Below are 25,984 nucleotides of genomic sequence, written 5' to 3' on the forward strand. Positions count from 1 at the left end.
ATCTCTTTATTTTCACTGAGGTTACTTGATTTGCAAGGCAGAACAACAGAGAAGAGCAGGGAAGGAACTGACTGCTGGTTCTCTCTCCAAGTGGCGTCGTGAGCCAGGACTGGGCCAAGCTGAAACCTGGAGCTGGGAATTCAGAGCTCTCCCCTCGCGGAGGTGTCTGGCTGCTGCTGCTGCTGCTGTCCCCCAAGCCTCACTGCCCAACGGCGCTCCCATGTGGCATGCTGGCGGTGGCCAATGTCCCCTTTCGTGTTTCCTTAAAGCAAATGAGAATGTAATTGTTGCAAATTAAAACTCTGTCACTATTCAAGAAAGGACATTGTCATTTAGGGTTTACAGTGATGCGCTGATGAAGGGAAGGTGATTTTGTCTCTGTGGGTTGTGACAATGCCTCCTTCAGCCTTAGGGGCGGTGTAGCCGAGCAGTCCTACCGGGGTCTCAGTGCGCTTGAAAAGCCGTGCCTTTGCTCTACTCGAAGGAGCAGAAGTAGATCAGTATTAATATCCAGAGTAAAGGTTTCAGGTAGACAAATAGGGCCATTTTCTTTGAGTAATTAAAAAAATAACAAAAATGGTTTGACTATTTACTTCCAGTTTAACTTTTTGTTTGTCATTTCATTTCTTTGTGCAGTTGTTTCCACTTAGTATCATATTCCTTTTTATCTAAAGAGCCTCCTTTAAAAGGTTGAAACAGAGGTCCTCCGGCCAGGAACTCTCCACGTGACTTCTGTTTGAAAAAGTCCCTGGTTCACCTGCAGGTTTTTGCTTGCTTGTTTTGTTTTTTTCTCTCTCGCCTTTAGTTTTGAAGGAAGTTCTGCTTGATACAGGCTTCTGGCCTTTGAGGATCCCTTCCCCACGCCTCAGCCCCTTCTGTGCTTTATAAATGTGACTCTGGGTAGTTTCCAGTGAGAAGTTTGTTATACTTTTTATCTTTGTTCCTTCATATATATCAAGTCATTTCCCTCTGATTGCCCTCAATAATTTCCCCTTATCTCTGAGGTTTTGGTCATTTCACTGTGATATTGAGAGATGTGTATAGGGGGATTGTTTTATTGCTTTGAATTTTTTTTTTTTAAATTTTACATGAAAGAGTTTAAGACTTTTAGAGAGAGCTCTCCTGTCTGGCTGTTGGTTCACTCCCCACATGGCTGAGATGGCCAGAACTGGGCTGGCTTGAGGGTGGAAGGCAAGAGCTTCTTCTTGGTCTCCCACACGGGTGCAGAGGCTCAAGACTTGGGCCATCCTCCACTGCTTTTCCAGACTGGCTGCGAAGTAGAGTAGCTGAGACTCGAACCAGCAACCTTATGGGATGCTGGTGCCACAGACTTGGGCTTGATCCGTATACTACCTGGCTGGTCCCTATTGTTAGTTTATGATTCTTTAAGGTGACTGCTATTTATCTTGCCTGGAATGTTCTGGATGTCTTGAGTTTGTAATTGAGTGTGTTAAACCATTTGATATTGTTTTTGAGCTCTTTTATACTTCCTTCTCTGCTCTGTTTTTTTCTGTGATCTGCCAAACCTGTTGGTAGACCCCTTCAAGGTGTTTTCCGCTCTGCTGGTGCTTTCGAAGTGCTCAGCATTTCCTGGAGTCTTCTCCCCTCTCCGAGGGTCCTCATCTGGGAGCTGATAACCCACTGGACAGTTTCAGGCCTCTGGCTGGTGCCTGGGTGGGTTAGGGTCATCGCGGAGTCGAATCTGTGGCTGCTTTGTCTGTCCATGCTGGGTGGTGGTTTTTGTCTGTGGGTGTATTCTATAAGTTTTGCTTCCTTTATTTGAGAGGTAGAGAAGGGGTCTTTTCCAGCCTAAACAGAAGGTGTGTGTGTCGGCTTGTCCCTTCAGGATGATGGGTGTGGTGCCCTTGCCCCACAGCAGATGGTCAGAGAAGGACCCATTGGTTGCCTCCGTATGGGGATGTTCCCTGGTAGCACGGGGTAGGAGGTGATGGAACTTTTAAGGAGGAGAGGCCTGAGGGCAAGAAGTGATTGGGTCCTTAGGAGTGCTGCCCCCAGAAGGAACTGGGAGTTTACAGCCGTCGGGGGCCCTGCTGCCCAGCTCCCCGTCCAGTGCCCTGCTTGCTCACCTGCCGGTGCCTCCCGTCCTCAGGCCTCGCCAGAGCCCAGCCTGTCGGGACTTGAGCTTGCCAAAGTGTGGGCTAAATAGACCTGCTTTCTTCACATTTCACCCGGCCTCTGGAATGCAGCCACAGCAATGGGCAACTCTCGAATGCAGGTGTTCAGCAGTGGAAAGGTGTGGAGAGCCTCCACATTTTTCTGCATTTCACATCTTTAATCCTGCTTGCAAGAATTTGAGCACTGTTGTGATGGACTGAGCAGGTTTCCATGCTTCCAAATCTGGAAGCTTATCATCATGATCTATCCACACCAGAAATTAGAGAAGCCAGGCATCGCATCTCCTGGGCCTCCAGCTATCCGGGTCATCAGCAAACCCTTCTAATTATTTATCAGATTACTTGCAGTCCTGAGGCCTGAGTCCTAGGCCTTAGCATCCCCCTGGATTCTTGAGCTAGTCATGTAGTCTTCTATCTGCTTCTAGAGCTGCCTTCTGCTGGCTGTCAGAGGCATCTCTTCAAAAGGTCATTCTGGGTGTAACTCTTCAAAGCTTTTCATTGACCTCATAGTGGAGGCCACGCTCTTCAGGGTTCACATAGGACCCCCCACCACATATTCCCTGTATTATATGTACCGAGAGAGAGAGAGAGGGAGAGAGAGAGAGAGGGAAAGAGAGAGAGAATCTGAGAATCACCTGGAAGATCTGAAAAACCCAGTGTCTCAGCTGCATCCTGGACCGGTTACATGGGCGTTGCTGCTGCTGGGGTCCGTCCCAGGTGACTGTAGATACACCTGCCGGCGCCTACCCTCATCCTGCCTCCTGGGTACGTCCTGTTTGTTCTAGAATTCAGGTGTGGCTGTGACTATTCCTGAGGCCTTGACAGCGTTCCCCCTTGCTTAGGACTCTGTACCCCATAGAACATCACTTCCAGATGCCCTGTGCAACCCCAGGCAGCTGAACCCATGCCATTGGAGTATTGTTAATTAAGTACCTGAGTGTTAATTTTTGATAATACATGGCTGTAATTGTTAACCATGTGATGGGGTAGTTTAGTCCCCCAAAGTCAAAGTCAGCTAGACCAGGGCCAACGTTGTGGCATCGTGAGTAAAGTGCCACCTCTGATGTGTCCCATGTGCGTACCATTTGAGTCCTGTCTGCTCTGCTTCCAATTCAGCTCCCTGCTAATGTGCCTGGGAAACTAGTGGGAGCTGGCCCAAGACCCTGGTCCTCTGGTCTCTGGCATGTTACTACTGTAGCATGAAGCTGGTCACGGGCGGTATGAATGAGTTTTAGGGCTACAGAAACATGAGCTTCATACATCTTTAAAAATTATTTATTGAGAGACAAGCTCAGAGAGAGCTTCTTTCTGCTGCTTCACTCCCCAAAACCACACACCTGCCTGGGCTGGGACTGGCCAAAGGTGGATCTAGAAAATTCCATCCCAGTCTCTGAGGGAGATGGCTATCCAGAAGGCACGCTTGCCGGAAGCTGACCCTGGAGCAGTACTGTGATGGGAGCAGGTGTCCTGATACGGGATGCACACAGCTCAGTTGGGGTCCTAACTGCCAGGCCAGATGTCTGTTCCAAGTTGTTGGTCGTTTTTGCCTGTTGCTTAATTTTGCTTTGATTTTTTTAGGACCATTTCTAAGTATGAAAGGCATTGTTTAGCTCACAGATTGCACAGAAACAGTGATGAACTGCATGTGGGACATGGACCACACCTCGGTGTCGTCTAACGAAGAGGATGTTTTCAAATTATGGGTGCATTTTCTCATGAGGAAATTAATAAGCCCTCTGCATGGGTCAGACCCCAAATCCAGGCGCCTCTATCAGACATGTAATGGGAGTGAATTGCACACTTTTTATTTGGTGAAATAAAAAAACCGTAAAATATTTAATTTGCTTGAAAATATTATATAGATTGTTTCTATAATGGCAGAAAATTGTGAGCAGTCCCACATACTTTTTTTATTTTAACAGGTGAGCTATTTCCGTCTTGGTGCCTGGCATATTTTGAATGCACAAAGCATCCTGATATCAACTTGACGAAGACGGAAGGGTTGTTAATGCTTGTCTGAGATGCAGTAGGTTTTGGTAATGACATTTGGAAGTTTATGTGAAATTACCCTAGACTGGTAACAACTCCCGCCTCTCCTGTGGAATCCTTATTTGAGGGATTTGATTGGCGCACGCTTGTACTGGTGCCCGTCGAGAACTGTCTGAGTTCCCACGAGCAGCCCAGGGTGAGAACCACCGGCTTGCCATGACATCTTCTTGCATGAGCTAAAGGACAGAATGACACTGATTTCTGAAATCAGTATATTTGCAGCAAGCTTTTAAATTCTTCTTAAAAGATTTATTCATTGCTTTTTGAAAGGCACAGTTACAGACAGAGTGAAAAATTTTCCATCTCCAAGTTTACCTCCCAGACGGCCATAAGAGCCAGCACAGGCCAGCAGTTTCGCTGCTCCCACACGAGTGGCTCCAAAGACTTGCTCACTTTCACTGAGCAAACTTTTTCTTAAAAAAACAAACAAACAAAAAACCACACCCAAACCCCCCCTTTTTTTTTTTTACTTATTTTTCAGTTTAAAAGACTCACAGAGAATAGTAGAGACAGAGAGATCTCCCAGCTTCTGATTCACTCGCTAAATGACCCCAATGACCAGAGCTGAACTGATCCAAAGCCGGAGCCCTTCCATGTCTCCCGCATGGCTGCAGGGCCAAGGACTCCAGCCATCCTCTGCTTTCCCAGGCCACCAGCAGGGAGTTGGATCAGAAGTGGAGCAGTCAGGACGTGTGCCAATGCCCGTATGGGACAGTGGCACTGCAAGTGGAGGATCCCTGTGCTACATCACCACAGCAGCCCCTAAGCACACTGTTTGACCTGTGGGTGATGGTTTCCGTGGTTAGGAAGGAGGGCGGCGTTGGCATCAGACCCGCTATGTCACTGGGATCTCGGGCCAGACCATGGCAGTGGAGCACCCCCACCCCCCGCTCCGGTGGATCAATGATGGATTCAGACTGGCTCTTCCTGTCCTAAATAGGACTGGATTGGCACCCACTCCAGCCTTGCGTGAGGAGGGTTTGTGCGCCTTTCCATTCCCACACCTGCCCGCTTGCTCTCTGCCTCCCCACTATGGGGAAAGGTCCGAGGGTGGACTTCCCTCCCCCCAGTAAAGGCATCTTTGCTAGCAGTTGACCGAAGCTTTTCTTTCCCTGATGATCAGCACCCTGACAGTAAGATAGCATTATCCATCCTGTATTTTTGTTTGTAAAAGAAAGCCATTGGTATGCCCCCTTTGGGGTCATTTTCTGTTTATATATAGACAGACTTGTGGTTTGAAGTAATAAGATCAGGCCCCATCTATAATTCTTTGACTTGCTTTTATCTAAATATGTAGAGAAATTACTTTCTCCTTACTAATTCCGCTCCGGAATGAATAAAAGCACCATGAGTAGTGTTTGAAAGACCTTGTGTCCAGGGCTGGCGGGAGTCAGGGTCAGGAGCAGAGCTCCTTCTGGCCTCACCTCTCCCGCCTTGCTGACCGCTGGGAGGTAAGCTGAGAGAGGCTGGGAGCGGGGCTAGCCCTCCGGCTGCTGGAGCCGTGCCGGAGGAAGGCCTGTTCCCTTGCAGGGAACCAAGACGCTTGGGGCTGGGGCACTTCAAACTTGCAGTGGTCTGCAGAGGCCATTTTTATGATATCTGCTTTGTGTTGGTTTAGCGCTAAGCTCCTGCTGACCTGCTCCCTTTGTGGTTGCCCAGTGATTAGAGACTTGGGTGAGGTAGACTGGGTTGTGGGCAGAAAGCAAGCTGTGGGTTGAGGGCATCCACTGCAGCCGACCGGCGTTGGCTCTTTGGATCGGTTCTACAGTTTGCTCCTGCAGGCTCAGCTCCTGTCGGAAGTCCACAGGCATGACTTTGGACTGCATCCGGCGTGGGTTGGTGGGCATCACCTGCCAAGTTGGCAAGTCTGCGTGATGCCACCAAGCTCTCGTCTCCTCAGGGGTTGTCCCAAGAGGGAACCAGGAGGCGTTGGTTTTGAAGGTAGCGCTCATCGGCCAGCTGTTGGAAGGTGCCCCCGACTGCTGCGCCCAGCCTCTGCTGCCTGCCTGGCTCACAGTCAGGACTTGAGCTTGGCTCTGCCGTTCACTCTGACCCACGGGCTGCTGCTTGTAGCATGCCGTGTCCGTGCCTTGCAGTGTGTTTAAGTTAGCCGCGATGACCCCATCGTCGCTGTGCACACCCAAGTGTCTAGCCGTGGTGGTGCAAAGCTGAGAGGAGTCCGTTGGCCTACCCTGGGCTCATATTTGGCCAGGTTAGTGTGGCACAAGCAGTTTGGAAATAAGGGCTCCCAGTTCTCCTTTATTGCTTGTATCAGCACAGTTTCTCGTTAACTGATTGTTTTAACTTTCAGTTTTAGTATGTTGCTCATTGGAGTACGTTTGAGAGAGGAGTTGTTCAGGAGATCCAGCAGTCTAGGGGTGAACTGATCCGCCACTCCTTCCATCTCAGCAGCCTGTCCCTCACCTGAGGCTCTCGGGGCTCTGCTGCCTGGCTCTGCTGCCTGGCACCTGACCGACTCCTGCGGGCTTCCTGGGAGTGCCAGTGCGAGCGGGCCGAGGACCGCCTCGCTCACCAAGGCTGGCCCGGTGTCAGGATGGGACGTCCGTCAGCTAAGTCATTTCATGTGGTTGTTGTGGCATAAAACACAGCATCACTGAATATTCCTGACAGTTCTGGCTTTTTTCTACAACAAAGAGTTCAACGTTTGTTTTGTCAGAGACAGCAGCGCACTTGGTTCCAAGGGGTAGGCCCCCTCGTGGCCCCCTCGCGCACGGCTCTCTGGACTGCTCGGCAGCAGGCTGCTTGACACGCTCTCATGGTCATTTGACTCCTTTGATGTCTCGGGATTGTAAGAGACATTTCGACTTAAAATTTTATTCTCTGGGCCTGTGCCGTGGTGGAGTCAGTTAAGCCAGTGCTGCAGTGTTAGCGTCTCCTGGGGGTTCAGTGGGTTCAAAAACCCTGCCGCGTGCTCTGTGACCCAGGCCCCTGCCACGGCACCTTGGGGGCACAAAGTGCCTGCGTCCCTGCACCCAGGGGAGAGACTTGGAAGAAACTGCTCCTGGCTGGGCCCTGCCCAGTTGTTGTAGCCATTTGGGAAAGTGAATCAGGGCTTGGATGTGATCTTTCTTTCCCTCTCTGGAACTGACTTTCAAGTGAATGTGTGATTCTTTAAAAAAATAACTTTTACTTTTCAGCTGAGTTTATTATTGAGGGAAGTAGCAATATATTTAATAGGCAAAAAAATTCTACTTTTTTTTTTAAAGATTTATTTGTATTGGAAAGTCCGATATACAGAGAGGAGGAGAGACAGAGAGGAAGATCTTCCCTTCAGTGATTCATTCACTCCCCAAGTGGCTGCAATAGCCGGTGATGAGCCAATCCGAAGCTAGGAACCAGGAGCTTCTTCTAGGTCTCCCACGCGGGTGCAGGGTCCCAAGGCTTTGGGCCGTCCTCAACTGCTTTCCCAGGGCACAAGCAGGGAGCTGGATGGGAAGCAGGGCCTCCAGGATTAGAACAGGTGCCCATATGCGATCCTGGCACATTCAAGGCAAGGACTTTAGCTGCTAGGCTACCATCCTGGCCCGCAAAATTCTGCTTTTTATAACGCCAAATAATTTCCCTGTTCATGATACTAAATCTAGTCAAGATATTATTTTTTTCTAATTGCGTCACAGGGACATTCGAGCAGAGAACTTCTCGGAGGGTAGATGTGTTATGATGTTGTAGGTGAACTTAGGTCCAACGTACAAGGTGACGGCTCTGGGAGAGCCCGTGCTTGTCCCGGGGCGAGGTGTCTGTGGAGCATGCTGATGTGTCAGCAAGCTTCCTCCCAGTGTCGCGGCCTTGTGGAGTGTCATGTTGGGAAATTAGGTCGTTTAATAACCAGACATCTTCTGGGCAAGTTAGACCTTTTTAATGTGTGCGTGTGATTTTTTTTTAAATTGAAGCCATTTGCTCTGGAGCGACAGTGTGATATGAAAGCAGTGTGCATATTGCTCTGAAAGTTGGAAGAGGAAAACTGTAAAAGGCACGCTTTGTCGATTTCTCCTTAATTACCAGTATCTGACTCTTACGTCATTGAGAAGCACCGTGGTATTTTAATACACATTGTAAATCATATCAGATGTTTCCTTGCAGGAAGTTCAAATTATCTTGAGTCTATTCTGTGTTCCAGTTTGTGTGAGCTTGGCAGGGTGGTGCTGAATTTTTATTTTTTTGGATCATTTTAAGAAATATATTCCTCCTTCCTTTTTAAAATCAAACCGATTCCATTGCAGTTGGTAAGAAATCATCTGGAGAGCGCATCAGCCACCCAGTGGGAACATCAAGGGAAACGTGCGTGTTACGTCACAGCTGAGATCTTGAGGCCGACGCCACGCCCCTGCCTCGCTGTGCACCTGTCCTCAGCTCGGCGCAGTTTTATCACTTGGTTGTGTGTCCGCCACCATGAGCAGAGCACAAGGCCGTTGTGTTGCTACCAGGAGCTCTTGCGCTGTCCTTCTGTACCCATACCCTCCATCCGGCACAGAGAATTTCTGTTCTGTTTGAAAATTTGTGACCTTGACTCAATTGTATTTTAAATATCCATAATTAACATATTTTTACGCATTTTTGTGAATTGTGACAAAAAAAAAAGCTGTCTGCAGAGACCCCCTGCTTGTTTCCTGTGTCTCACGGGGTCCTGTGAGGGTTTCCCGACACCAAGCAGGTCTCACGGACACCACTAGATGGAGTGCCCTGAGCTGTGGTTTCGCAAGATGGGGGAACTCGCAAGGGTCCCCACTTCAGATACCACCTGAAAGACAGACTTTCTCACACTTAAAAATATGTATACACAAATATGTATATAAACACATATGTATACGTATACGTGTGTGTGTGTTAGAAAGGGAACAACCAATTTCATCTGCTGGGTCACCGCCCGGCGCCTGCTGGGTCAGCGCCCAGCGCCTTCGGCTCTCAGGGCTTGGCAGGCACTGGGCTGCAGCAGTGTTCCATCTGGCTTTCCATGTGTGTGGAAACCCACGTGCTTGGCCTCTCATTGCTGCCTCCCAGGTGTGCCGACAAGAAGCTGGCCAGGCAGCAGAGGCACGGCTGAGTGTCAGGCACTCTGAAATGGACGCAGGCGCCACACACAGCAGTTTAGTCTTCTGTGCCACGGTGCTTGCCCTTCCGCATACTTCTGACTGGCTTATAGATCTGGGACTCCCACGGAGCGCCTCCTCAGGTTTGATAGTTTTCTAGCATGGCTCACAGAACCCAAGTGAGCACTTTTCTTAGATTTACTGGTCTGCTGTGTACGAACGAACTTGGGGACAGCCAAATCAGAGAGCTGCATCGGGTAAGGTGTGGGGTGGGATGGAAGGAGTGGGGCTTCTGTGCCCAGTGCACCTGCTCCCCTGCCTGCCCGTGTTCAGCCCGGAAGTGCGTCACATCTAGTGGTTGGGGAGTTTGCACAGAGCTCGACTTCAGCCCCCAGTGGACTGGAAGGTGCAACTTCACCATCACACGTTTTCTGGAGTATTTCTGTCTCAGTGTGCATCACAAGCATACACGTGGTTTTATCCACAGAAAATAACGTAAATAGCCAAAAATCCTTCCATGTGCCTGGAACCGCGGACTAGTACTGAATATACCTATCAGTGACACGGAGCACCAAATCTGTCATTGTTGGGTGGACGTTCCTGTAAAGTTTAGTCCATTTACAGGGTTGTGTAACACATCTCCACCTCTGTGTCATCTTGCAAAGAGGAAGCTCTCCCATGCTCCAGAGCCGCCAGCCCCATGTCTACCACATGCACCGCAGCCCCCCGCAGCCAGCATCCCGCTTCTGTTTCCTCTGGGCGGACCCCTGCTCCTTTTGCAACAGGTGGATTCCACCACAGCATCATGACCCCAGGGTTCGCCTACGTGCAGCCCGGGACAGCATTCCCTTGCCTTCAGAAGCAAGCAGTTTCCCATTGTATGCCTGTGCCACATTTTGTCTGCCCATTCCTGGCTCGGTGGACTGTTTCCACCTGTTGGCTCCTGTGCCAGCACACCGTGACACTGCTCGGAGTTTCGGGTTGTAGTTCTCTTGGGTGTATACCTAGCCTTGGATTTGCTGGATCATATGGTAACTCTGGTTTTAATTGTTTGTTTTTATGGGCTTGCCTTCTGTTTTCTGTTTAAATCATCTTTAGTTTCCACTCGCAGTCTATATTACGCTGTGTTGGTGTTTGGATTGATAGGTTTTAATGCGTTCGTTTTGGTGCTGTTTGTTCAGTGTGGTTTGTAACGCCTGGCATGGAGTGAGTGTGTGATGCAGATGACCCGTGAGGTACTTTGAACTGCAGAGTTCCGTGTGACAAGGGTGATCCCTAGGGTGACTGCTTTACAGTGTGGGGTCCACTGTAAGTCTTAGAAACACTGCCTGAACTAGTTAATATATATTTAAAAAACACAACGGATACTATTATTCAGGGCCCAAACCATGATGTTGAATGTTGGGACAGAAATGTGGCAGGGCTTTAGAAGTCACTAGAACAAGGGACACGGCTGGCGCGGTGCTTGAGAGTTCTACATTCTTCCCGTGTTGTGATTTTCACCATGCGGTGGCAACAAAGGCTCCCAGATCCTCAGCCTGGCATCATCCACTACCCCCAAACAGGGCAGACTCGTGTGGTCCCAACCCGGGATGTCCAGTGAGAGGGAATGTTTGGTCAGCCTGGCTCCGCTGGCTGCCCTTTGGTGCCTAGAAACAGCTGCACCTCGCCCTGCTCCCCCACGGGTGTTGGCTTGTGCCTCGGGGCTTCTCGGATGAGTTGCAAGAGGATGCTTAACGCTGTGCTCTTCCCTGCAGAGATGTGGTACTGGATCTTCCTCTGGGCTCTCTTCTCGTCGCTCTTCGTCCACGGTGCTGCGGGCGTGCTGATGTTCGTGACGCTGCAGAGGCACAGGCAGGGCAGGCTGATCTCGGTCATCGCGGTCAGCGTGGGATTCCTGGCGTCCATCACTGGGGCCATGATCACTAGTAAGTGCCTTGGGTTTCGTTGAAGAATGCAGCTTGCGTAACGACGGTCACGGGGAATGTGCCATGCGCATAAGCTTTCTCCTGGGACGCGTCGGAGCTTCCACATGTTTTTTGGGGAATGGAAGTTCAAAGATTAGTCTGCTGCCAAAAAAAGAATAATAATAATCCGAAGTCTACACACATGGGGGTGTCTTCACGGAGTTTATCCAAGTGTGTGTGATGGAAAAGCTGTGCGTGGTTTTCTGATTCCTTTGTGGCACAACACGCTTTTTAGCTGCATCTTTCCATGAACGTGTTAAAGTCCTTTTGTAATTGTCAGTGTTTTATGTCATGGCTTCGTTTAATGACTAATGAGATGGCAATTGTACCTGTATTAGGTGGATTCATTGTGCAAGACTTTGTAGGAGATAAAGACTTTGTGGATATTGGCAAGGCAAGATTCCACCAAGAACACTTCTCTTATAGGCTAAGTTGTTCTGCTTCAGAATTGCTGACTGTCTAGTGAGGGGAAAGGTAGGCATAAATATATGACAATAATTATACTTTTGAAACAGTGACAGTGTGGGCCCAGCGTGATAGCCTAGTGGCTAAATCCTCCTCTTGCATGTGCTGATTCCCATATGGGTGATGGTTCGTGTCCTGGCTGCTCCACTTCCCACCCAGCTCCCTGCTGTGGCCTGGGAAAGCAGGTGAGGACGGCCCCAAGCCTTGGGACCCTGCACCCGTGTGGGAGACTTGAAGAAGCTCCTGGCTCCTGGCTTTGGATCAGCACAGCTCCAGCCATGGTGGCCACTTGGTGAGAGAATCAGCAAACGGAAAATCTTTCTCTGTGTCTCTCCTCTCTGTATATATGCCTTTCCAATAAAAGTAAATATGTCCTTAAAAAAAAAAGCAGTGTGGGTAGAGCACTTAAATTCTCTGACATTATGTGCCTGTAAGACATCATGCAGTTCATTTTTCTACATATATATTTTTTAAGATTTTTACAAAATTTTATTTGAAAGAATGAGGGAAGGAATGAAATACAGAGACCCCAAAATTTTTTCCAACTACTAAGGTGGAAGCTGGGATCTAAGAACTCCACCCAGGACTCCTGTGTGCATGGCGCGGGTCCGAGCACCCCTGGGCTCCCGTGTGGATGGCGCGGGTCCAAGCACCCCTGGGCTCCCGTGTACATGGCGTGGGTCCAAGCACCCCTGGGCTCCCTTGTGGACGGCCCGGGTCCGAACACTCAGGCACTCGGGCCACCCCGGCAGTGTTCTCAGGCATGGCTGTGGGATCAGAAGCGGAGCAACCTGTGCTTGAAGCTCACTGCATTGCAGGAGGAGGCTTAACGCACTGTGCTATGACCCAGACTCCTTTTCCAGAAGCTGTCTGATGTGTCTTCTCTCAGTTATCAGGCACTCTGGGGTGGCCTTGCACACTGCCAGTGTCACACAGCTCCCGGCTTTGTTCCCCTTCACTGGCCCCTGCTCCAGCCTTAGCTGCAAAGGATGGGCTGCGGTCGGTGGAGTTGAACTTCCAGGCCTGCTGTGCACACTGCAGTGGGGGTGGGGTGGGGAGGCGGACAACGGCCTCGCTGCTTCTAGAAAATGCTTGCACCTGCAGCTGCTTGCCCTTGCTGCTGTGGCTCTGTCCCTGCTATCCCATGGCTGCACCTGTCCTGCCTGGCCCTGGGGAGTCTGGGCACTCGGGTGCTGCCACCGGCTGTGACTGGGCACCCCCGAGGCTCTGCCTCCTCTTGGCTGCCTTCTGGCTCCAGAGCTGCCCAAGCACCTTGCTTTTCCCTTTGGAGGCCTGTCCCCTCCCTCCCCGGACTGGCTGAGTAACCGAGACCATGATTTGCACCGCGTTATGGTGGGAGATTCTATCCGGAAGGGGTGAGGCCAGCTCCTGGGGGAGCCTGGGGCCTGGGCGGCCTGCTGCCAAGTTAGGAGGTGTCTTTAGGTAGACCGTGGAGAGCGTTTGGATGTATTTGAACAAAGGACAGTGTTTGCAATGGGAATACTGCTTCCAGGGCTGGTTATAGAAAGTTTGATAGAACAATGAAAGAGTAGAAACCTTGTGTGTCTTTGTCACCGTGCACCGTCACCCCCACTGGAGCACACTGATTGCCCAGGGAACCCTGCTTGTATAGGTGGATACTGCAAGAAAGAGAAGAAAGAAAGAACAGCAGGGGAAGAAAAACAGTAAGTCGATTAAAGGAAGAGTAACTGATGCAACCGGATGTGAGCTTGAGCAAGGCTGCGTGCTGGCAGGGAAGGAGTTGATGTAAGAGTTATGACAGGAGATGAGAAAGGGCCCGGCGGCATGGCCTAGCAGCTAAAGTCCTCACCTTGAATGCGCTGGGATCCCATATGGGCGCCGGTTCTAATCCCGGCAGCTCCACTTCCCATCCAGCTCCCTGCCTGTGGCCTGGGAAAGCAGTCGAGGACGGCCCAAAGCCTTGGGACCCCACACCCGCGTGGGAGACCCGGAAGAGGTTCCTGGCTCCTGGCTTCGGATTGGCATAGCACTGGCCGTTGCAGCCACTTGGGGAGTGAATCATCGGACGGAAGATCTTCTTCTCTGTCTCTCCTCCTCTCTGTATATCTGACTTTCCAATAAATAAATAAATCTTAAAAAAAAAAAGAGATGAAAAAGTGGTACTGGTGCCTTGCCGTGCTGGTGTACGGAGACTGGCAGGGTCCCCAGTGCTGTTGCTGTGGGCCATTGCTGTGAGTGTGGAGCTGTGAGTGGAGAAAGAGCCGCCGTGGCTCAGCCACTGGATTGCTAGGCCTGCGTGCCCACTGGTGGGCAGCCACTGCGTCCAGCTGCGGGGGCAGCATGGGACGGGTGGGTCGCCGTTCATTTTCTGGTGGCATATGTGTGCCTCTCCAGCCCACTTCTATTCGGTCCGAGTAAGTGAGCCCACAGGTATAGAACCGCGATGTTACATTTTGAAATCCTTAAAGTGCAGGTCAATCTGTGTCCAGATCAGCAGTGAGGCACCCGTGTCCCTTCTGGCACAGACGGCTAAAATCTCACCGTGACTGCTTCCGCCACGGTTGCTGTCACGCTCACGGCTGCGCAGTCGAGCAAACGGCACGTCAGAGTCCCCGTCGATGCGTTGCGGTGCGTTCTCTCTGAGGTAGCGTGTGGTTAGTACTGATGGGAGGATGGAGGTTTCTCTTTAATGCCTGATTTTAGCTGTTTAATTTTAGCCAGTCTGAAGGGCTAAACAGCTTGTTGCTGGGTTTTTTTTTTTTAAGATTTATTTATTTTATTAGAAAGTGAGATATACAGAGAGGAGAAGAGATGGAGAGGAAGATTTTTCTGCCTGCTGATTCACTCCCCAAGAGGCCACAGTGGCCAGAGCTGTGCCAATCTGAAGCCAGGAGCCAGGAGCCTCTTCCGGGTCTCCCACATGAGATTAGAACTGGCGCCATATGGGATCGCGGCACATGCCAGGCGAGAACTTTAGCCACTAGGCTATCGTGGTGGGCCCAGCTTATTGCTGTTTTAACTGCGCCTCTCTGCTCTCCACTGCACTTGGTCACTCCTGCTTGGAATGCCACACATGTGGGTTCCCATTCTGTGCTTTCCCTGCGCTGCTCCGAATTCCTCTTAAGTTATTTGTGTTTCTTAGAGATACCGGCTTTGGTTGGCTTAGGACTTTGAAAATAGCTACCTCGATTTTGGGGGCGTTCACTCATCTTCATCCAGGGTGTTTATTCAGTTGAAATCCTTAATTGCGATGTAATCAGGGCAGAGAGGGATTTTCTGTTTGTTTGATTTTGCCCTTTCGTGTATAATTCAGGGTTTAGTTAAGCAATTCTCCCTGAGACCAAGGTCAGAATTCATCCTGTTCTATAATCTGAACTAAGTTGTACAGTTGTACGGTTTTCCTTTATTTTTGTTCTGTAACACCTCAGGGCTGGAGTCAGCAGTAATATGGAAAGAAAGAACAGGGCTTGTTCCAGTCACATTTGTTTAGGGAACACACACCTGGTGTTCGGCCATTATTACTCCTGGGATTGGATAGGATTCTAGGGTTTTCTTTCCTCCCCCAGCTCATATAGGAAGCCAGTTTTTTTTAAATCATTTTATTATTTGATGATACAGTCCATAGGCTCTGAGATTTCCTTTCCCTTCCTCCCCGAGTCCCTCCTCCGATTTCCCCTGTGTCATTACAACAGTGTAGTCCATAAACAGTCACAAGTCCATCGTTCGGCTGTTCAAGTGTCTCCTGACACTGTCGGTGTAGGCAGAGTCCAGCACCCTGTTCTTGAGATATGTTTAACAGTTTCGTTGGGAGACTGTCTCTGAATTGGAGGTAGAGATGCACACTGCAGTGTATCCTCACATCTGGATATGATAATCTGTATTACAGTTACCGAAGGAAGTGGGTTGTAGCACACCACCCATGAACAGGTGTGCAGCGCCCCCTGCTGGCGTGTTCCCTGTGAGTGCCCTGCTGCCTTGGTATTCCTTGTAAGCTGTTAGCTCCTGGCTTCGTGGAGTGTCTTGATACCTGTTGGGAATCTGCTCCTGCCTTTGCTTTACAAGCTCTATCTGTTTGAAAGGCAGAGTCACAGGCACCCGCTGCTTCGTTCTCCAGACGGCTGCAGTGGCCAGGGCTGGGCCACGCCGCACGCAGCTTTACCTGCTCTGCCAAAGTCAAAGTCAAAATACCAAGTCCTGGGCCTTTACTGTTCTATATAGATTGTAGAGTATGCCAGCTGATTCCCTCAAGTATTTGACTCCGGTTTTTATTCGGATTTATTTGAATGGTAAGGTGACTTGGGGAGCAATTGACTTACTAAATTATGCTAACGAGTGTGCTGTCTCAGTTTATAGAGGTCATCTTTTCTTAGTCTCCTTCCCCAGCCGAGTTTGTATCTTTTATGTAATTCCTGAACACTTGTGGCCCTTGGCGTGTTATGTTCCTGACTGTATTGCTAACTCTTCTTGGTGTAGAAAAGTAATAGTCAATTTTGTAAATCTTTTTTTTTTAAATTAGTTCAATATCTTGCCACCATTCTTATACCAAATGTCAGAGTAGGACAGATTTTTTTTTTTTTAGATTTATTTATTTATTGGAAAGTCAGATATACAGAGAGGAGGAGAGACAGAGAGGAAGATCTTCCATCCGATGATTCACTCCCCAAGTGGCTGCAACGGCCGGTGCTGCGCCGATCCGAAGCCGGGATCTTGGACCACTTGTGAGTCTAACAATGTCATTTTTGATGTTGGTTTTAAGCCATTTTAGAGCTTTTCTGACTGAGGGTGATCAACTTAAAGCATGCTAAAATTCAGCTGTGGACGCAGTACACAATTGAACTCCAAGAAAACTCTAGCTACCCAAATCTCAAACATGGCTGTGGTTGGCCATTGTCGGTTATCATAACCAGGAGAGGGGAATGCCGTGTGGGAGTCTATGGGGAAATAAGAGGATGACCAGAAGCTTCTAAGACTGAGACTTTGTCCCAGGTCCACTCTTACTGTACATCCATTGTGTGTGTACTCTGTGGTAAAACATCTCTCAGTAATCTGAAGTCTTTTAAGAAAATAGCCAACCTACAGGTAATCAGGGAACCTCCCAGGCTTTCGTCTGAAAACAGGGGAACCTGGGGAGTGACAAGCTTGCACCTGTTGTCTGAAATGAAAGTCCACTTATAAGGAGTATTCCCTCTGTCTGTGTGGCTTGTCTAGAGATAGAGAACAGGGTGGAATTCAAGAATGGAAAGTGACAGAAGAGCGACACAAGGTGGCAGTAAATGAGAAGGTCAAGAGCAGCAGCAGTTGGGGGAGGGTAGTGAGGGGACAGGAGGGATGTCCCAGGACGAGAGTGGTCAAGCTGCATTGTGGGGCATTTTTAAATACTAGAGAAGTTCTATTTTTTTTAATTTTACTTCCTTTTATTATTATCATTATATAATGCAGTTCCATAGGCCCTGGGATTTCCCTTATCCCCTCCCCCCTCACCGAGTCCCCCTAGATCGTTACTATGGTATAGTTCTTCATACACAGTTCTATGTCCATCATTGCAGGTTTGGACAATGACAGAGTCCAGCTTCCTATTGTCAAGATGTACTAACCAGTTTCATTGGGAGTCCATCCTTGTCTAGAAGTAGAGATGCATACTGCATTGTATCCTCACATCTGGGTATGATAGTCTCCATTACACAGTTACTATACATTCCCTTAAATGAAAAGCCACAAAAACAAAATCAACAGCAGGAAGAAAAAAAGGAAATTAACAACACCATGAAGTTAAATAACATGATATTGAATGACTAATGTCACTGAAGAAATGAGAAAGAAAATCAAGAACCTTCCAGAGGAAAATGATGTTATTGTATGTTCTAAGAGTCATTGAAAAATTTAATCAGAAAGTGTTTTGAAGAGATGAAACTAAAAAAAAAAATCAAAACCCATGAGATACAGTTTCTGCTGATCTTTGTTGGTGAAATGTGTCTCCTGTAGGCAACAAATAAGATGGGTTTTGTTTTCTAATCCAGTCTAGTAATCTATGATGTTTGGTTGATGAATTTAAGCCATTTACATTCAGGGTTAATACAAATAGGTAGTAATTTGGTTCTGTCATTTTAGAATGGATTGTTCATTGATTTAGTCTTCCGTTGTTATTTTACTGGGATGTTCTTCACATTTGCCTTTGGTTTTGGTAGGTGCTATTCCTTTTCTCTGTCAAGAGAACATCTTAAGTATCATTTGCAGAGCAGGTTTGGAAGAGGCATATTCTTTTAACTTTTCTTTACCTTGGAAGAATTTTGTTTCATTCTCAAAGATAAAGGAAAGCTTTGCTGGTACGTTATCCTGAGCCGACAATTTTTTGCTTTTACAATCTGGAACATGTCACTCCATTCTCTTCTTGCCTGTAGAGTTTCCTGTGAGAGATCTCCTGTGAGTTTAATTGGCATTCCTTTATATGTCAGTTCATTTTTTTTTTCACATGCACATTTAAGGATCTTTTCCTTATGTTCAGTTGAAGAGAGCTTGATGATCATGTGTCATGGTGAAGATCATTTTTGATCAAGCCTGTTGGGAGTTCTGTGTCCCTCCTGGATCTTGTTTCCCAATTGTTTATCCAGATTAGGGAAATTTTCCTTTATTATTTCAGTAAATACGTTTGCAAACTCAGCTTCTCTTTCTGCACTTTCTGGGACTCCCATAATTCTTATATTTGGTCTTTTAATTGTGTCTTTCAGTTCTTGAATACTTTTTTTGGCCTGATCCAGCTCTGCTTCCTGCTTTTTGTTTGTTTCCTGCTGGTGACAGGAAGTATCTTCTAATTTTGAGATTCTTTCTACTGCCTTCATTCTATTTTGGAGTCTCTCCATTGTACTTTTAATTTATTCTACGGCATTCTTCATTTCTGATATATCATCTTTCATTGATTCATTTCCAGTGTGACATATTCCTTGAATTCTTTGAATGCCTGCTTTATGTGCTTCTCGTTGTTGATAAGAAGCTATTTTTATAGCAAGTGTTTTGGGGCCTGGCGGTGTAGCATAGCAGCTAAAGTCCTCACCTTGAATGCGCCAGGATCCCATATGGGCACTGGTTCTAATCCTGGCAGCTCCACTTCCCATCCCGCTCCCTGCCAGTGGCCTGGGAAAGCAGTCGAGGATGGCCCAAAGCTTTGGGACCCTTCACCCATGTGGGAGACCCAGAAGAAGTTCCTGGTTCCCGGCTTCGGATTGGTGCAGCACCGGCCGTTGCAGCCACTCGGGGAGTGAACCATCATCGGATGGAAGATCTTCCTCTCTGTCTCCTCCTCTCTGTATATCTGACTTTGTAATAAAAAGAAAAAATAAATCTTTAAAACAACAAGTGTTTTGAATTCTGTATCCCCCATTTTCTTAATGTCTTCCTAAGTGAACTCTCAAGTTAGCAAAGTCTTCAGTAATATTCATTGTGCCTCTGTCTCTTTTGCTCTTGGTCATTGTACTTCTGGTTATCAGATTCTTCTCCTTGGGGCAGGTTTCTAAGCTGTGTCACCCACAGGTCTACTGTTCGCTATTACTTATTGCAGTTGGCACATGGCTCTTTGTTTGCAGTCACTGTGCCGCTCCCTCCAGCAGGAGGCTCAGGTGTCTAGGCGTAGGGGTTTACTGTTAGGCTGTTTATTCTGTTCCATCGAGCTGTGAGGTTATTTTGAAAAGCTCATGGGGAGATGGAATTAATGCTTTGAGACAAAGAGCACAGTCACTATGCACTTAAAGTGTATTTTGGTACAAAATATTGTGAAATCCACACTTTTCCTGTAATTAGCATTTTCAGGAATTTTTTAAAGACCCCCCCTCACATATGTGTGTACTAGCATAGAACGCACATTTTTTTACGTTTGCTTCTGCTTTCCTACATAGACAGTAAGCTTCCATCTTTCCTGTGAGTTCTCACAGGTCTGTGAGGGACTCCGTGGTGGACACTGAGCACTTAGCCCAGCTGATGGGGCTTATTGGAGGTTGGAAACAGTGATTGCTCCTTATGGTTTGTGCCCTTTTTTATGGTCTTCACCTTAAGATCTCTTTTCTGGGCTCTTATGTGTGTCCCCTTATGTTTTGGAGTTGACATTTGTAGCTTTGGATTTAGCGTTCACAGCCTTCTTCCCTTTTGAATTTGCTGTGGGTTACGGGGTGACAGGGACCTGTGGCATCCACACAGCTCCCAGATGTTTGAACACAGTCCAGCGAGAGTCAGCTTCGTCGCTGTGCGTCCCTGGCCTCGGAGCCGGGATGGGTGTGTGTGTGCGTGTGTGCGTGTGTGTGTGTGTGTGTGTGTGTGTTAGGGCCAGCCAGTGTCATGCCCCTTTGCCTGTGTTGCCTGGGAATGTCTAGGCTTGCCCCCCAGTACAGGCCCAAGACACTGAGTGGGTGCCTAGGCGCCTTCAGAGGTGCTGAGTAGTGGAGTGTAAACTTTAACCCGTTGTGCCACTGCAAAACCTGGATTCCTTAACACACACACACACACACACACACACACACACACACACACACACACACACGGCAAGTTCGGAGTCACAGATTTTATTTGTCACTTCCAAGTCAGCCTGAAATTAAAAAATAATAATAACGAATGTGATCCATTTCTAAAATTTGGATATGACAGTTATGAGGTTACTACCTGACGGGGTAGAAGCTGAAATGATTATGAGCTACTCTGTTATTTTCTGGATGGGGGGGGGGGTTCGTTACTAGATCAGCCTGCCAGACACCCCAGTTCTTGGGCTTTGTGTGTGCGCTGGGTGACTGACCCTCTGCGAGCCTCGTTTCCACTGTGAGTTAGGGGTCACCCCGATGGGGTCCATGGTGTTTGAGTAACGTGGTGTCTGTGAAGGCCCGACTCGGATGCATAGTGCGCCCTGAGTACACTGGTGTTTCTTATATGTTAAAACACACACGTGAAGGTGTTTTGGGCTTAGATCATTAATTTTCTTTCCCCACTTCACATTGCTTGTGGAGGAATGTGGTAACTTCTTTTGGGGAGATTTTGAGTGATATATGGTTTTTAATCCTTAGCTATTTTTGATAGATGAAATTATATTTTCAGCTAGTTTTTATGAACATGTTTTTGTTTCAAATAATTGTAAATGCGTTGCAGTAGGATGATTTATTCTTTCTCTTTGAACCCTTGTAGGAGGTGTAGTCTTCCGCTTTGATGCCCTGTCGCCCTGTCAGATGGCATAGTAAAGGCTTTCTCTGGTGATTCCCCAGTGTACCTTTGGAATTAGCCTCGTGGGTCCCCCATTACCGTGTTGGCTATTTTAAGAGCGAGTGTTGGATCAGAAGGACTCTGACGTCGCCTGTAGCTCTCACATGCTCTCACCCCAGGAGGGGACGTTGCTAAAGTGGGCCCCACTCCTGCAGGTGTCAAGGTCACCCGGTGTCATGAGATCCCACCATAAGCTTCCTTTGCAGGATCGACTGGAGGACAGGCCAAATATTCTTAGATTTTCCACGACATTGACGAAGGAGTTCATTTTACTAAGAAAATAATGCTTCATGTTAAAACTGCCTTTTGTAATTAGGGAATTACTGCGGTGTGGTTTTTCTGCATTTTCACTGTCAACATGGGCGTAAGGCCAGTTGAATGCCCAAGGTGAGAGAGTGAAGTGTGTAAAGTATGAATTACTCCTTTTTTTTTTAATAAACATATTTGTTAATTGAGTTAGCAGTGTGTGCCATTAATATATATACTTTGGTTGAATAGCAAAGGCTGTTTTTCAGCACGGAGGCTAATACAGCGCGGAAACTCGGAGGAAGTGTGTGGGAGTGCTGACCGAGGGGCGGTGTCAGCCCTGACTCAGGACCTGTTTCTCTCCTTCCCTGCAGGTGCAGCCGTGGCCGGCATCTACAGAGTGGCAGGCAAGAACATGGCGCCCTTGGAGGCGCTGGTGTGGGGCGTCGGGCAGACTGTACTCACGTTAATCATCTCCTTTTCAAGGATCCTCGCCACACTCTGAAGCCTGCGTGGGAATGCCCGACCTCACCTAAGCAAACGGAGCGCCGGATCGTGGTGGTGTTGTTAACCAGTAGAGACAGAATGGCACGGGCGCTGTGCCCTCCCGGTCCCGGGCCAAGGCAGGCCTGGCGCGGTGGAGAGAGGCTGCCCTCTGGTGTTGGAGCGGATGCACTCCCGCACTGCGCCCTTCGTGCCTCGGTCCCACGCAAGGTGCACGAAGACGCTCCGGGAAGCCACCAGAAATAAAGCACCTTGTTTAGTGGCCATTGGGGCCCGCCGTGGCGTGGAAACCATCGTTCCTAGCGGCATCGTGTCAAGTCACGGGGATGTTTCGAGGAATTGCAATATGTGCCAAACTCTTTTCTCTCCCTTAACACTGATCATGTGACAACTTGCCAGTGTAGCTGTAGATGAGTGCTGTGAACATATGTGACACGAATTCAGGTAACGTTGTGAGATTCTGTGTTGTGAGCCGAGTCTGGTGTGAGTGTCCAATCCCAAGTTGTCGGTGTGAGAGAGCCGGTGTGGTCGTCAGCGTGCTGTGCATCTGGACCTAGGGCTTCCTTCTGTTTTGGCATTGTTGTTACTTGACTCACGCAGGACGTCAGAGGCTTCTTCCCGGAAGAGGAGCAAGCCTGTGGGACGGACGGGGCTCTGTGGGGCGCACACTTGCCACACGGTGAACGGGCCCTTTGGGGGCATTTCCCTTCTGTGTGTGTGAAATCATGGACTTCGTGGGTCACAGGAATTCAGTGTGGAGAGCTGCTTGTAGATTCTGTAAGACAGAAAGGCGCCATGCATGTTGCATTCTTTGGCCCTTCTCAAGAAAGCGTTTGCCTCCCTCCTTGCTGCAGAGATGGTCTCCACAACCAGACGGGCATGAGTGTCCCAGTGCGGGCATGGCACCTGCTGACACATCTGAATTTCTCTTTTTTTGAAAAGTGGAAACAGTCTTTCGTTTAAGCAGTGCAGTGGATTAGGCTCTGGAGATAAAACCTGGTTTAGGGATAAGAGGCCAGTGACCTTGACAGGAAGGGGAGTGAGCCATCTTTATGTGGACGTGTGAGGACATCAGTGTAGGCATTGTAACTTTGGATGTTCCCACTTGGCTTATCGGCAGGGCCCCAGACGTGCCCTGGGTCATTCATTAGCGTGTTCAGCTCGTAGGCTGCCGTGGCGGTGACATCACGGAATAGGGGCTGTGGCCTTGGCACGCCCCTGTTGTCCTTGGGGAATTGTGGACGAAGTAGGGGGATTAGAAGGCCCAGCTGACCTGGGCTCCCGGGGGACCAGTTGACATGAGAAATGTGCAGATTCCCACAGAAGCTATTAACAAGAATATGACCTTACGGACAGTCTGAAAGGTCACCTGGCCTGGTCGCCTTACCGGCTCAGCTGACTTAGGTAAAATACAGCAGATCCAAGTCCCCGTTTAAATGTAAGGCCTTTGTTACCGACAGCCCTCCAGCAGAAAAACACCGGAGAACGCCTGAACAGCGTGGCAGGGAGGAGCTGCCGAGGGGTGCTTTGCTGTGGGGAAGCCAGGCTAGGGAGATGAGTTGGTTTAAGAAAACAGTCAGCTAAATGGTTCTGTGCTCTTCGGGGTCTTTGGAGGAAATCTTGAAGTGATTCTTTGAACTCGGTGCCGGGATGGAATCGTTTCCAGGCGCTCTTCGTCTTTCGGATGTTGTCTTGGGTTGAACTGGGCCTGACTTGGCTGGGGAGCTGCTTCTCTTTCCTTCCCTGGGCCTTGCTTGCCTCGTGCATGGCCACGCTCCACTCCCCCTCTTCTCCAAGCAGGGCGCAGCATCCGCCCGCCCACAAGACGTCCCCACTACCACGGGGACCCACCTTGCCTCTCGACTCCCGGATGGATTTATTTTAGCATGTGTAGGGGCGCGTAAGCTTTGCCGGAAGATGGCGTGGCAGCATTTCATGGCTGGCTGACTGCTACAAAGAGCTGCAGGCTCTGGGTTCTTCCCCGGGGGAAGTGCGGATCAGGGGGTGGGAGTCAGCTTGCAGAGGGCCCTGCAGTGAGCTCATTATCAAGTCGGTGTGTCATGGGGTGTGTGTAGGTGAGCACTCTTCGTTTAGGGGGCATTTTGCTTTCTGTGGCTGTTGTCATTTACCTCCACTTGGAGTTTTGGGCTGTGCGTCACTGCTGATTTTCTGAAATGCAAGCGAACAGCGGGAGCTTTTGAAATTGAGTCAGCAGTTATTTCTATTGCTGAGATTGTTGAAGTTAGCATGTTTTCTCAGAGACAAGACCTGTCTGATGGTTGAGATTCCATCCCTAGATGCCACTGTGTGCGTGTACCAGTTGGCAAGCTTTCTGTTCATGGCAGTCTCACGTTCCGCTGGAGAATCTGCAAGACATTAGGGATTTTTGCATTTGGGGAAAATTGTCTTGGTTTCCTAGTGTGGGGAACGCTCGTTTGGGACATGGCATGAACCTTTTCTTAAAACACATTTGTGACTTGGCAGTAACTGTCCCTCGTGATCGGGGCAGAATGGGACCACCATCAGCCCCCGCAGGTGACCGCCCTCAGTTGCCAGGTCAGCACTGCTCAGGGTGACCTTGGTTCCCCCAGAGAAGCAACTCCTCTTTCTCCGAGCAAATTTCTCTTTAACACACCAGTTAGGAAAGTCCACAGCTCGGAGCTTGTCAGGGAACCTCACGTGAGCCCCTAGAGCTGCTGAAAGCCTTCTGTAGAAGCAGCCGTGGGCTAGCCCGGAGAAGGAAAGCTTAGCAGGCCGTGTTCAGTAGGGACCCGTGAGCCGTGCTGGTGGTTGCTGCAGGCAGCTCCGCAGCGCCCAGGAAGCGTGAGGGTTTGCCTGTGCTTGCCTGGAGAAGCGAAGAAGTGAGGTGGCCTGTCTGTGCCGTACTCGTGTTGTGAAGGAACTGGTGACGTGCGCTTGCGGGGAGAGGAACAGACAGAACCTCCCGCTGAGGCAGGGCAGACACACTCCTGCGAGCGAGTTCAGTTCCGTGGTTGACACGTGTGCATCCCCTCCGCGCGATGCGCCGCTGTAGCAGGCGTTTCCCTGCAGGGGTGAGGGCCTGTCCTCAGCCCCACCAAGGACCAGCAAAGCAAGATTACATCCTTAGCAGGCGGGGACATTCTGCTTCCTGAGTCTACTTTTGAGTTCAGACCCTGTGTGTTCCCCTGCATTCGTCTTGTTCTCAGCGCAGCCACTAACTGGGCCTGTGCTAACTGCGCTGTCATTGCTGTGACAGGGGAAGGACAGGGTCCAGGCCAGCAGCCTGGGCTTTGGCGCAGGACCTGCCACCTGTGGCTTCCTGATGCTGAGGGTGGCATCGAGCGGCCATGAGCCCTGCTTCTGTCTCTGTCGGGATGCGCCCGCAGTAGCCAGCCTCGCAGTGGTGTGGATTGGCTGTGAAGGATTCACGGTCACGGGAGTTTTTAAATTGGACTCGGCCACCAGAGCCTTTTGATTTGTTGCTTTGTACAATTCATGTAGTTTTCTTCCATCTTTGCCTTTTCCCTGCTTGGGTTTTATGAAGGAAGCTAAACAACAAACAGATTATCTTATAAACTTGCTTCCTCCACCTCTTCATCTTTCACATAGCGGGGGTCGCTGATGGTGGATGTGGCCCTGCGTTCTGTTTGCCAGCCGTGGAGAGAGCAAAGGGGCAGGTGTGGCCAGCAGTCCCCCCTTCCCACACGGGCCCAATGCTGGAGCCCCCCAGCCAGCCGCAGCCGTTGACCGTCTTGCTATACCTTAGGGATGGAGGACGGGGCGGGGGGTAGTCCTGTCCCCGTCACCCGCCTGTCACAGGCCCTGACCTTCACTCTGCAGGGCAGACATCGGGGTCTCGTCGCCCACCAAGCCCTTCCTTTCACGGTCACTGTCTGGTGGCTCACGGGTCCACCTTCAAAGGAAAGGCCACTATGTTAACGTCCTGGCTGCCGCACAATCCAGGAAGGACCAGGGTGCTCGGTTACTTCTGAAGCATTCTCAAACTGCTTCTCTCTCTTGCCGTTTCCACACTGGCTCATGCAGTCTCCTTCAGGGCCTCTTCAACAGTCTTGATTTTGTTTTGCAAACGTGAGGAACACGGAAAATTCACGAAGAAATTCTGATAGACGTGGGTTGCAGACAGCTGGGCTTCCCCAGGAGTCCTTGTGTCTTTCAGTAAGCAGGAGGGAGACGTGGAGTGGTCTCGGTGGACTCAAGTTCGCATGGTCGTCTTCTTTCCCTTGTCTCCCTGTCCTTAAACCAGCCTGGGAGACCCTGCGGGGCACAGGGGGCGTCCTTTGCTTCAAAGTCCCAACGCTTCTCAGACGTCCGGCACCACCTCGGAGCATAGAGACGTGGTGTTGGTGGAATGCCC

General features: G+C 49.4%; 1 protein-coding gene across 2 annotated transcripts in view; it reads left to right on the forward strand.

The window, feature by feature from the left end:
* TMEM170B (transmembrane protein 170B) overlaps nucleotides 1-23,793 on the forward strand; it is a 34,666-nt gene extending 10,873 nt beyond the window's left edge. The window contains exons 2-3 of one of the 2 annotated variants that reach the window (XM_040984143.1): nucleotides 10,990-11,160; nucleotides 21,498-23,793. In XM_040984143.1, coding sequence (XP_040840077.1) covers nucleotides 10,990-11,160; nucleotides 21,498-21,628 — 302 coding nt within the window. In that variant the 3' untranslated portion in view covers nucleotides 21,629-23,793. The remainder of the gene's footprint in view (nucleotides 1-10,989; nucleotides 11,161-21,497) is intronic. The other variant, XM_040984144.1, reaches the window with a different exon arrangement.
* The last annotated feature ends 2,191 nt before the right edge of the window (nucleotides 23,794-25,984 follow it).

This window comes from Ochotona curzoniae, unplaced genomic scaffold, assembly GCF_017591425.1.
Source record: "Ochotona curzoniae isolate NIBS_2020 unplaced genomic scaffold, NIBS_Ocur_1.0 contig_4064, whole genome shotgun sequence".
Classification (NCBI taxonomy): domain Eukaryota; kingdom Metazoa; phylum Chordata; class Mammalia; order Lagomorpha; family Ochotonidae; genus Ochotona; species Ochotona curzoniae.